Here is an 11,894-nt window from a genome sequence, read left to right on the forward strand (position 1 = left end):
CAATTTATTTTAGGGTGCTCAGAAAGCACTATCACCGTGTTCTAGAAGTCAGCCTCCATTGGCGTGCCTTCCTTAAATGGTGGGGGGGGTTGCTCTCTACCCGGATCCTTTCCTTTCTTCACATACAAGAAACCTCTAGATCCGTATATGGCGGATTCATGATGGTTAAGTGTTGGATATTTTCTGTGTGAGTGGATCTTGAAAGTGATGCTCCATAATTGGCAAGTAGACCGCCCCTTGCTACCGTCTCCTTCACAGAGTAGAAGTATTTTAAGAGCTCCAGTTCTGGTCGGATCTTCCAGTGGCCTTCGTGGAGGGTGAAGAAGTTAGAGATCGTGCTGATGGAGTTGGGAGGAATGTTGTGTGGTTGAAGCTGGTATTTAGTCAGCAGCTCCATGAAGAAGTCACTTGGCGAAAACGAAAAGCCTCGTTCCACAAAAGCCTTTGTGACTACTCTCTCATCGTCCTCAGGAGTAGGCATGTTGCAGGAGTCACGACCTGCTAAGTCTTGGGCTTGATGAAGCCCAAAGTTTCGAGGTCCCCAACGTCCTTTGCCGACAAAGAAGAAGGCCACCACCGCCCCTTTACTCTCCTCCGTGAGCTTTGGCTTTAGTTTTCTTATTGGTTTCTTCTACCTTTTCTTGCATTTTGGCCTCCTCCTGCCTTTCCTTTGAATCTCCTGCCTAACTTCAGCCCTCAAGTAATATCTTCTTGAAGGAGGCTTGGACGAAAGTAGGAACCAGGACTACGAGAATGACGGGCAGAGTCGTGGATGCAATGGGAGGAACTTCTAAGGGGTTTGACAGCGAGGGAGATCGAGTAGATCGCTAAAGCATATGCTATGGCGGGGAACTTACAACTTGGAGGAAATGAAACCAAGAGAACTTCTAAACTACGTCGGAAAACTTACCGGCCATGGCAGACACGACGAAGTTGGTTGTCGGGGATGAAGATTTGGTGTGGTGGTTCACGGGAGAAGAAAGTCCGGTGAAGTTTTTGACGCGGTGGCTCGACGACGGCAGAACTCCGGTGCGGCAGTGCTAAGCTCAGGCTTACAACTCGCATGCGTTGCTGAGCGGACAAGATGAAGTTAAGGAGAATAGGGTGAATAACCCCCCCCCCCCATGTCGCATCATGTGGTCATAATGCAAGCATCACAACCGCTGGATAGTTGACATGTGTCCTAAAGCCCCAACAACGATTTTGCCACGAAGTTTTTTTACTTTTTCTTTGCTTTATCTGGTGCCGATTTAGGCGGAGCGAAAAATTCGCCTAGATTGCGGGTAAGCTTGCGGTAACTTCCATTCGAAGAAACAAGATTTACGCTAAGTGACCGTTGGAAAGAATATTCCATGTATCTAATCCTTGGATACCACTTTGAAGAAAAATAAGAGAGTCTGTTAAGATACTAGGTGGAACCTATCAGGATTTTGGAGTCCTTCAAGATTCTGTGTAGATACGGTTTGAAGATGCAAGATGAAGAATTGGTGCGATCTGAGCTAGGCGGAAGAACATGCGAATCTTAAAAAACTCTCGGGGCTACTGTTGTGGATATACTTCATGTGTATACCAACAACACATTCTAATACCGACAAATCCAGGTGGCCCACAGATGGTGGTTGGCCTCGGGTGGCCCAGTTGATGATTGACCAGGATGGGGAGTCTAGGATTAGAAACTCTAGATGGATCCGCACCGACATTGGTGGTCAGATCCATACCGACATAGATTATTCGGATCCTACTCTTCATGTGCTTCCACCCACGCATGTTGATGCCTTTGTTGCAAGTCAATAAATACCAAGCAAAGTCCTTATCGCCTCGAAGACTCAGTCCATCATTACTAGACTTCAGACCTCAGCTGTCATGGCATTCTCCGCCACTGTCTTCTCCATGGAAATCAAAAAACGTCATGTCCCATGATGGCAACAGACATCGAAGCTTCGTGTCACACCCTCCCAAAGTCGCATGGACAGAAATATGGGTGCACACGACCGAATCCCATCCGATCCAGCAATCTACAAGCATTAACCGCCCAATGGAGATCGTTGGCGAAGCCTTCTGAAACTCGTCACCGGCCAGATCAATGAGGGAATGCATCAAGCTGAGCACCGTCTTGGCATGAGAATAACCCAAGGACGACCTTCTTTAATAGGCAGATCGGTAGGCCCCGCGCTGCCGTCCGTCGGCTCCCAATAGCAGACCAGAGATCTCAGTGAGCACAACCGCCACCATCTGCACCATGCGGAGATGAGGTGCTGAGCCGCATTGAGTCCCCCGAACCAGGTGTCGTGCCGCCCTTGCGGCCATAATGGCCACCAAGGCCGCCGAAGAAATCCGAGGCCACCACCATGTCATCCATCTCAGCCGGACGCCCGCGCTGAACAGGGAAGTCGCGAAGCTCCGGCTAGAGATCCTAGCACTCACGGAGGAAGAGGCCCCCCGCCGCTGCCAGTCGCGCTCGAGATGAGCCCGCCATTTTCATCCGCCGCGCAGCCTTTGACCGGCGGCATCCTTCGGCGGCGGCGGTGGAGCGGGGGTAGAGGGGAAGGGGAGGCGGTGTCTCTAGGGTTCCGCCCGAGCCACCCCTCCTGAGAGGGGAGAGGTGGAGCATCTCTATCTTCTACTTCGTCAAACCCCAACGTAGCATCTATCCCCCCCCCCCCCCCCCCACCCCCCACTCTTGGAGGTTGTACCCATGATGTCTTCTTCATGTTCTTTTGTGTTTTCTCGGAAAAAAAAAGGTTGAAGAATCCCTGCACGAGTGTATGGTGAACAACCTTAGACAGAGAATTAGCAATTACAATCCAGATATCAAAGGAAAGACAACTCATCAAACTGTACAATATTGCACCTAAACTGTCTTGCTACGAAGGTCCCAAAAATATTTTTCAGCCAGCTGGTCAGCAGAATCTCCCAAAGATTGCGCGCTGGTGAAAAAATACAGCCTGTAATGTGGGTCAGATAGTCACAGCCACAATCGATTGTGTATTACTAATAGCAAATCCGTCCAGTTAGGCAGAATAATATCCAGCCTATTATTAATCTAAAAATGGCTCTGGCGTCCTTGCTGTTTTTTTGGCAAAAAAATACATTAATAAAATAATTGATGCTTTCTCTATTGCGGCTATCACAGCACATTACTTAGTAATTTTAGCCAGCCCATTTTGGGTCTTTAGATAACAGAAAGAACAAAGCCGCCATGCACTCTCTCCCAATGAATTGTTTACCTAAACTGAAGCCCGTATGATGTTCCACTTTCTATCTATGTACGCCTACAAATAAATTATCAAACTGCAGAGGACCAGTATAAGCTGGAACAACTTTGTTTTCCTTCCAGGGAAATTGCATATATATAGCTTGGTTGTTATACATTATTTAGTCTACTAGAAAAATGTGCACACGGTATCCAAGTTACTCCTATTTCCCTTTCTTATGCCCTGTAAACATTCTGAAAATCATCTCCCCGGTTTTCAGGAAAAAAAAAAACTCTTCCCAGCCATCAACCAAACGTCCATACATGATGCTTTACTGGGAAAAAAGAAAAACTGTTACCGTTCAGCTTTCAGCCATAAATTGCACCATTGGCATGGATAATTAGTAATCAGCTGGAGACGATCAAATGCCCAAAGGTAAAAGTTTCAGCTATAAATTTTACATACTGATCGAGGCTATAGAAGTTTCATAAAAATAAAGAGTAGCATTATACAGTACTATATGGTCATGATGAAATAAAATGCTAAAACTAGTAGTTAGCCTTTACATGAACTTATACAAAAAAAACTGATAAGTGACCGTCAGAGAGGTACAGTACTAGTTTGAATAAGGGATATTGTGAGATGAGTGTGCAAAAGATGCCCGGAGTGACAGTCACAGACTAATGTCTATGTATATATATAGCAAGATTAAATAAAGCAGCAGAACACAATAGCTTCATTATATATGTAAAATATTCAATAACTGAAAAGGAGCTAATTGCAAGGGATCGATAATGGACAGTAGCTGACTAGCACCGGCGGTAGACGCAGCAGATTTTGCGCTGTGGATGCCGTGTGACAAGGCAGGATGCTCTCGATACTCAAGAGATAGTACAAATTATATACACAAAAAACTTAGAAGAAATTTCTCACATTTCAACGGGGAATTGAAGAGAGCGACTGTCCCATTGCAACCGTATGCAAGCTGCATTACCACACTGACACAACCTAAAGTGGATCTCCCTAATATATACAGAAACACTGACGACATCTTGTGATCTAGGAAGCTAATGAATGAATGAATCAAATCCAACATGCCAAGAATCTAAAAAAAGCAATCCATGCATGATCGATGAGCTAATTGATACACCTAATTAATGACCTAAGGATAACTCTCGATCGAGTCTTGAGCACCATGGCATGCCTTGGTAGGAGTACTAGCTATGATGTTTCGTATTTACACACTGGCAGTGGCAGGAGCAGCTTGGGCTGGTGGGGTTCCGGGTTGAGCGGCACCTCGGGCGCCATGACCTTGAGCTTCTTCCTCTGCCTGATCCTCTCGACATTCCTGTGGCGGTTGGAGTGCTCGTTGCTGCTGAACTCGGGGCTGTTCGACGGGCGGTATTCCGGGAAGAGCTTGCCCATCTTGTAGCGGATGCCGCAGGCGTTGCAGAGCGTGCCGTTGCCGTCCGGGCCGGCGCGCCACTGCGGCGTGTCCGAGGCGCGGCAGTGGGTGCAAGTCTTGCCGACGACCTTCCCGTTGTTCTTGCTCCCCGCCTGCTTCCTCGGCCGCTTCTGCCCAGCTCCCGGCGGGCGCGGGAGCGGGAGGTCGTTGCCGCCGCCGCCGACAATGTCGCAGCAGCTGGCCAGCTCGAAGTCCTTGTCCTTGCGGTCGTTGCCATCATCGTCGTGCGCGGCGGCGGGCGGGATGAGGGCGAGCGGGAGGGCCAGGGTCCACGTGGGCCAGCCGTGCCGCCTGCGCGCTGCGCGTCGCTGGTGCGGCCTCCGCAGCACGGTCCAACGCAGGTCGTCCTCGTCGGAGGCCTGCGGCTCGGACGTCGGCGAGAGGCTGCGGCGCCCGGACGACGTCTGGCTGCAGGAAAAGGAGGGCGCTTGCGGCGGCGGCTGCGGGAGCTGCCCGCCAGGCACGCTGTCGAGCACGTGGCACGCGCCGCTCATCCGGGCGCCGGGGGCGTCAGGTTCGCACAGCGCCGCCGCCAGCGGGCCGGGGTACGGCTTCATGTGGTCCTGCGGCCGCCCAGCGTAGTCGCTGCCATCGTGGAGGCGGCGGCTCTCCGGCAGCGAGAAGTCGAGGCCGAGGTCGTGGAGGAAGCCGTCGTCGAGCATGGAGACGTAGCCTAGGACGTTGTCGAGCGAGTCGTCGGGCCAGCAGAGGCCGGCTCCGGGGCAGGCGCCGAGGTCGCCGTCGACGAGGAAGTCGGTGGAGACGTCATTGAGGAAGAGGAACGGCGTGGGCTTCCGCATGCGGCGGCGGCGGCTAGGGTTCCGTGTTGCGCGTGGGAGGGAGGCGGCTACCGTACCGGCCAACGGGCTGCGAGCAGGAAACGGAGAAGAAACAGAAAAGAAAGGAGACCGAACCGAAAATATCATCTATCTATACTCCGGCCAAGCCTGGAACTAGAAGCTTCTCCGCGTGACGTTTCCTTCTCCATTTACCTTTGGCCACGTCAGCGATTGGGTCTCGTTCGGCTTCTCTAGGTGGGCTTCGTGCGTGGGCTGGTCGCCGCTTCGTTGCCTCTGCCAGTGCCAGGCCCCTACGCGTCTTCTCCTGGCCAAAAAAAACAAGGACATAGGAACCCACGTCTAAAATTTGTTTAAACAAGTTATTAGAGCCCCACGTCTTCTTTCCTGAAAATTTGTTTAAACAAGTCATTAGAGACAACAAAACGGCATGCTTTTTAAAAATTAATAATATTTAATTTAATCCCATGTCTTTTATTTCTTTTGACAAGTTATAAGAGCAACTCCAATAGTATAGCCGGTTGTTGCTATAAGCAATATGCCATGATATCTATAGCCAACATGTAACCAACAGGTACAATAGTTAGCTATAAGAATGTACTACTTTCTCAATGGATGACCCACCTTTCATTGACACAACTTGCCTAGGAGTATGTGCTAAAGCTAGCTCTTGCATAAGAGCCCACTTAGAGCAAGTACAATAAGGCTGACTCAGCAGGCTATAAGAATTAAAATAGTGTTGTTTTGCTTAGGTGGATGAGAGAGAAGTGGAGAGAGAAGAGAGATGGGCTCTCATGCAAGAGCCAGCTCTTGCACGTGCTCCTAGGCACTTTGTGAGTATGTGTGGTGGGCCTTTTATACATAAAGTTATCAATACTTAAAGCCAACTATTGTACAAGTTAGCTATAAGCTGACTATAGCTGGCCTTAGAGCAACTCCAATAGTGTAGCCGGTTGTTGGCTATAAGCAAGATATCATGTCATCTATAACTAACTTGTAGCCAACGGTACAATAGTTGGTTATAAAAATGCACTACTTTTTCAATGGAGTGGGCCACCTTTCATTGACACAACTTGCTAGGAGCACGTCCTAGAGCTAGCTCTTACATGAGAGCTCCTCTTCTCTCTCCTCCAACTAGACACAAATATATTATTTTAATCCTTATAGCCAGCTGACTAGGACTTATTGTACTTGCTCTTACATTCTCTCAGCTCTTCTTCCTCCTCCAACTAGACATAAATATATTATTTTAATCCATGTATCTAGCTGACTAGGACTTATTGTACTTGCTCTAAAAGGTGCCACGCAGTACCTCCCTTGGTCCATTTAGAGCAAGTACAATAAGGTATAGTCAGCTGACTATAAGAGATAAAATATTATAAGTTTGCTTAGTTGGAGGAGAGAGATTAGGAGAGAGAAGAGAAGTGAGCTCTTATCTTATAGCCAGCTCTAGCACTTGCTCCTAGGCACTATGTGAGACTAAAATGTGGACCATGTGTTGTAAAAATACTACACTTTTATAACTTACTATTGTACATACTAGATATAAGTTGACTATAGATGATGTGGCAAATTGTTATAGCCGGCTGCCGGCTACACTATTGTTTTTGCTCTTAGAGTACTCCCTCCGTCTCGGTTTAAGGGTGCGTTTGGTTCACGCCCGGGCCAGCCTTACCAATATCCTGGCATGACCAAAATTTTGGCGAAGGATTTCTCCGCCCACGTCTCGCCCGCCGTTGGCAAAAAATTACACTGCAGCGCATGGTCTGAGCTGGGGCTAGCCAATTATTTGGGACTGAACCAAACAGCAGAAAGTATCACGGGCGTGCCAATAATTTGGTAAGGCAACCATCGGCTGAGAACCAAACGCATCCTAAAAGTCATGTACGCAGTTTAAGACAAACTTTGACCATTAGTTTAGTTAATAAAATATAAATTTTATGTCCACAAAATCTATATCATTAGATTCATATGTAAAAATCTTTCCAATAATATAATTTTTATGACATATATTTTATATTTTACTGATCAAAATAATGGTCAAAGAAATTTCTTAAACTGCGTAACGGAGGGAGTATACATTTACAAGGCCCTTTGCAATTTGTGTTTGACTTTGACTTTAATCACCGATTTGACTAACAAATTATAGGTCATAAAAAATATACCAGCTGTGATCTGAATTTGGAAGAACATTCCAATGATATGATATTTTTGTATGACATACTATATAACATATGTTTTGTTGGTCAACTGATGTCAATATTAGACCCAAGTTGCAAAGCCCCCTTGTATAGATTAACAGAGGGAGTACCTAATAGTGATTGGTTCATTTTTTATCACCCCTTCCTCCAATCACGGAATCAATGTTTATTTTTTCCTTCGATATCCCATCACTCCTCCTCCACCGCCTTCAACTAACACTCTCATGCTCCCACAACTATTGTTGGTGTAGAGGCGAGGTGGGAACAATATGTCCGAGCAAAAGGCATCTCTGTAATGCAAGGAGCATCCTCCCTTTCTTCACTCTCCCTGCACCTTCCTCATAACAATTTTGTCCTTGCTCTTGTTGGATCTTTGATGGTGTATATGCCCATTCGCTACGTAAGACAAGGAGAAACACTAGTGTGTTATAATTTTCTTGGACAACTGAGATAAGGAAGTTCAAAGCACTTATAGATGTTTTTTTTTAGACGGAAGGCTCAAGACGAGCCCAGCTAAAAAAAACATCTTTTAAGTCACTATTGCTTTTCTATATAAGATAGATGTGTAACTTGGCATCCCTTCTACAAATAAGCTAAGCACTCGTGTCTAATAGAAAACTGGCTTGTGTATTTTAAACATCTCTTTTACAAGTCGTCATTTACACGCGTGCGCCATCGGCAACGCCGCGGCCACAAAGGTCACTGCAGAAGAGGTGTCGTCCTTCATATCATTGTTGGATCATGTGCCATGGTATTGTTGATTGGTAGATGAGCACACCCTCCGTCCGCCAATAAGTGACTTTTAGTTCTGTACTGAATTAAATTATTTTAAATTTGATCAACTTTATATAAAGATGTAGGAGTAGCAATATTTATAACAAAAAAATAGTAATATTATGTAACTATATTTTAAGATGAACCTAATAATATGAATTTGATGCTATAAATACGAATTTGGTGTTATAAAATTGACTTAGTAGTAAAATAAATGAAAGTACCCTTACTCGTAGACGGACCAGGTTTCCTTCTGCACACACTTGCCTTGATTCCAATTTATCCTGATTAATTACGAGTCCAGGGCCCGCACGCGCGCGGCCGGTCGCCGTGAGTATTTTGACTCCCTCTCTGATACCTCCGGCTCACAGCCGATCACCATTGTCCGACTTGCTTCCCGCTTCCAGCGCGTGCCTGCTTTCCTCGATTCCCTGTCTATATCCATTAACTCTGATTACAGCTACGTGCCTTGTTTGTCTCAGAGACCGCGCGCGCGCATCATCAACCAACTGCGTGCGTGATGAACCCAGACATCGTCTTCCCCGTCGCAGCGACGCCGCCGGCATCACCGTCCTCCGACGCGGCGTGGCAGCGCGAGGGAGAGTTCATAGACGTCGAGCTCGGCCGGGTGCAGCAGCCGGCGGGAGGCCTCGATAGATTGGGCTGCTGCTGCCTCGAACTGAAGCGAGCGGCTTTGTGGTTCAGGGACGTGATCTTCTGCATCTTCTTTTTGAAGCGGAGGGGTGGTTCTTCCGAGGACTTGCACTGACTGTTCGTGAATCGATCACCGGCAATTTGGCCCTCCAATGTTTGCTTTGTCTGCAGCCTGGTGTTTGGTGATCGGAAAACTTTGTGTCTGACCGCTAATTTTTACTGTGTATGTGCTTATATTTTCTTTGAAATAGGTTTTCGCAACACTTTATAAATAAAGCCACACACGGTGAAACTGAAAAAGACTTCTTACATACCAGACCAAAGATAAAAACAAACGAAGAAAGGATAGGAGACGCCACACCATATGGGATAAACTTCCAGCGCTTCTATATTTTCCTTTCACTGAACACAACCATGACATACCGTTAGTTTTTCCCTTTTCACCTGACATGAAGTGAACGCAACATCACCTCTTCCATCGTATCTCTCTCCCCCCTTCCCCTTTGCAACATCACCTATGCTCTTTGCCTCTTCTCCTTCGGTTCTTTAGACGATGCAAGTGGTTGGAGCGGCGCAAAATCGCAAAGCGGGAGCATAATATCCCAACCGAAAGATGCGGCCAAGAAATAGGAGGTCTCGAATCGGGGATGACAGGCGGCCATAGGCGTGGTGGGTGGCTTGGGAGCTTTACAAGGTGACTTTTTACATAATGTGACGACCACTGAGTAGGTATGCTGAACTAGGTGCAACCATTCTCACAAACGGCTCTTAAACCCATCTGTCGAGTCTTTTTGAAACCATGTTGTTCAAGCCCACGCCAATTAAGGGAGCCCAAAACGTTAAATGACCATTAAAAATGACATGCCTACACATGGACCTCAATCGAAGAAGATTATATTATAAGCTAACGATACTCTTATCTGATAAGACTATACATGATCCTCAATCTACTAATGGTAATCTTACTTAACGCAATTAACTCTCCTAATAAGTTCTCACACAATGATTCATGCTCTAATGTATTTTTACCCCGTGCGTGTTTTAGAATTTTCATACTTGAAGGAAAATAGTGTATTATTAGTAAGCGATGTCAGGCATGTACTCAGTTGGGTTTGTTTCTAAGGATAGATCACCTTTTTCCTATGCTTGATTACATAGACTGATTTGCACCATTAGATATGAACTTCACGGACACCATTAAGAAAATACAGTACTACATGGAAACTAATGTATATTCTTTGATTTCAAGCCTTTTGATTAACATGAACTACATGAATGTTATCCCTTGAGTACAAAAACATTTTTAATGTGTATAAACCCTAGATTCATTTTTACAAGGGGACTTGTTGTCGTGAAAATTAATTACTAGTTGGTTCTAGCGTCTCTAGATGACGATATGCTAAAAAAGGCACCTCCCACTCACTTCTTCCAATGTTTCTACCAGCATGCCATCGTAATATTCTTAAATATTCATTTTCCTATGATGTTTTAATTTTTACGTATAGGATGCACATCGAGGATGAATCCCAACCATAAGCTCAACACATGCATAGATATGTACAAGTCAGGGGGCCATTGCCCCCCTCCCCGCCCTAGACCACCATGATTTGGGTTCAAACTGGGAAGATAGGGTATGTGGCCCCTAGAGTTTGGGCATCTTCACGTATGCACAATCAACTGTCTTGGACCCTAATCATTCCTGTGTAACTCCATCATTTATCATTCATATAATCAAAATGTCAACAACATCCTGCTTGATAACAACATGCGAGCAAATATCAGATTAAATCCTATGGTTGATGGCGCTCAACTGTTACATGCACCTCGCAAAGCATTTGTATACAAGTAGGCAGTATATTTCCCAGAGAGAAGTGATAAGAATGACATCTACAATTTTTGTGTCATTCTATTCAAGCTTTAGGATGCGCTTAGGCCGTCCATCTCATAGGTACTCGTGAAGATCTAGGACGTGATATATATGGAGTTGCATGCAGTTGGAGGTTTGCAAACGATCAATGTACCCCAACCATCATTCACACGGGCAAAGCTATTTACAAATGGGGGGGGGGGGGCTGCCCCCTCCACCCCACACACCCCACCACACTAGCTCATTTTTCCATCTAAAAAAGTCACAAGAACAACTCATGATCATTCATACATAGTGGAGCCAACTCATGAACGGAGCCTGGGCAGCATGTATGGTCAATCTAAGAGTTCTTACCCAACCAAACTATCAGTTGAACCACGTTTCTTGACTACAATTTCAACGAAATTCACTCGTGAAACCTGGGCAGCCCCAGCTTCCTCGGGTAGCCATAAGGTCGCAATGCTAGTAACATCATGCTTGACAACAACAAGACCGCGAAAATTGCAGATTTTGGCAGAGATTTGGGGTTCAAGTGTCACATGGACCTCATGGGACATTCATGTATGTCTAGTTAGGTAAGGCCTTTCTCTTTCTATCCCGAGCTTCATGCATTTTTCTTTGCTTGTTTAAGAAATCAAATTGATGCATGTATAGTATTTGTTGCACATTCTTTCTTGTTTGATGTACTGTAGCTACAGTGTAGCTACATGCCATCTTTAGTGCACTGTAGCTACAATACATTACTGTAGCCTGCGTTTCAGTCTCACGCCCCGGGCCAACGCCCGTATTGCCTGGGGCCTGTCTCCGCCACTGGCTAGGAGCAAAACCCCACCGACAACTCTAGGCTCATTGGTTATAACATAGTCGCATGGACGAGCCTTGCAGATTTTACTTAGTTTGATATATGGGTCTCTATTGTGTCACTTGCAAATAAGCTTCAAT

General features: G+C 46.1%; 1 protein-coding gene across 1 annotated transcript; it reads right to left on the reverse strand.

Moving 5' to 3' along the window:
- Positions 1–4,415: 4,415 nt before the first annotated feature.
- LOC124681254 lies at positions 4,416–5,459 on the reverse strand. The gene has a single exon (XM_047216188.1). The coding sequence runs from the start codon at positions 5,457–5,459 to the stop codon at positions 4,416–4,418; it is 1,044 nt and encodes a 347-aa protein (XP_047072144.1).
- Between the last annotated feature and the right edge of the window lie 6,435 nt (positions 5,460–11,894).

Source organism: Lolium rigidum, unplaced genomic scaffold (genome assembly GCF_022539505.1).
Source record: "Lolium rigidum isolate FL_2022 unplaced genomic scaffold, APGP_CSIRO_Lrig_0.1 contig_37737_1, whole genome shotgun sequence".
NCBI lineage: Eukaryota > Viridiplantae > Streptophyta > Magnoliopsida > Poales > Poaceae > Lolium > Lolium rigidum.

What these genes read in the sequence shown, in the direction of transcription:
- LOC124681254 (XM_047216188.1), bottom strand. Translation starts at nt 5,459, where the DNA reads ATGCGGAAGCCCACGCCGTTCCTCTTCCTCAATGACGTCTCCACCGAC.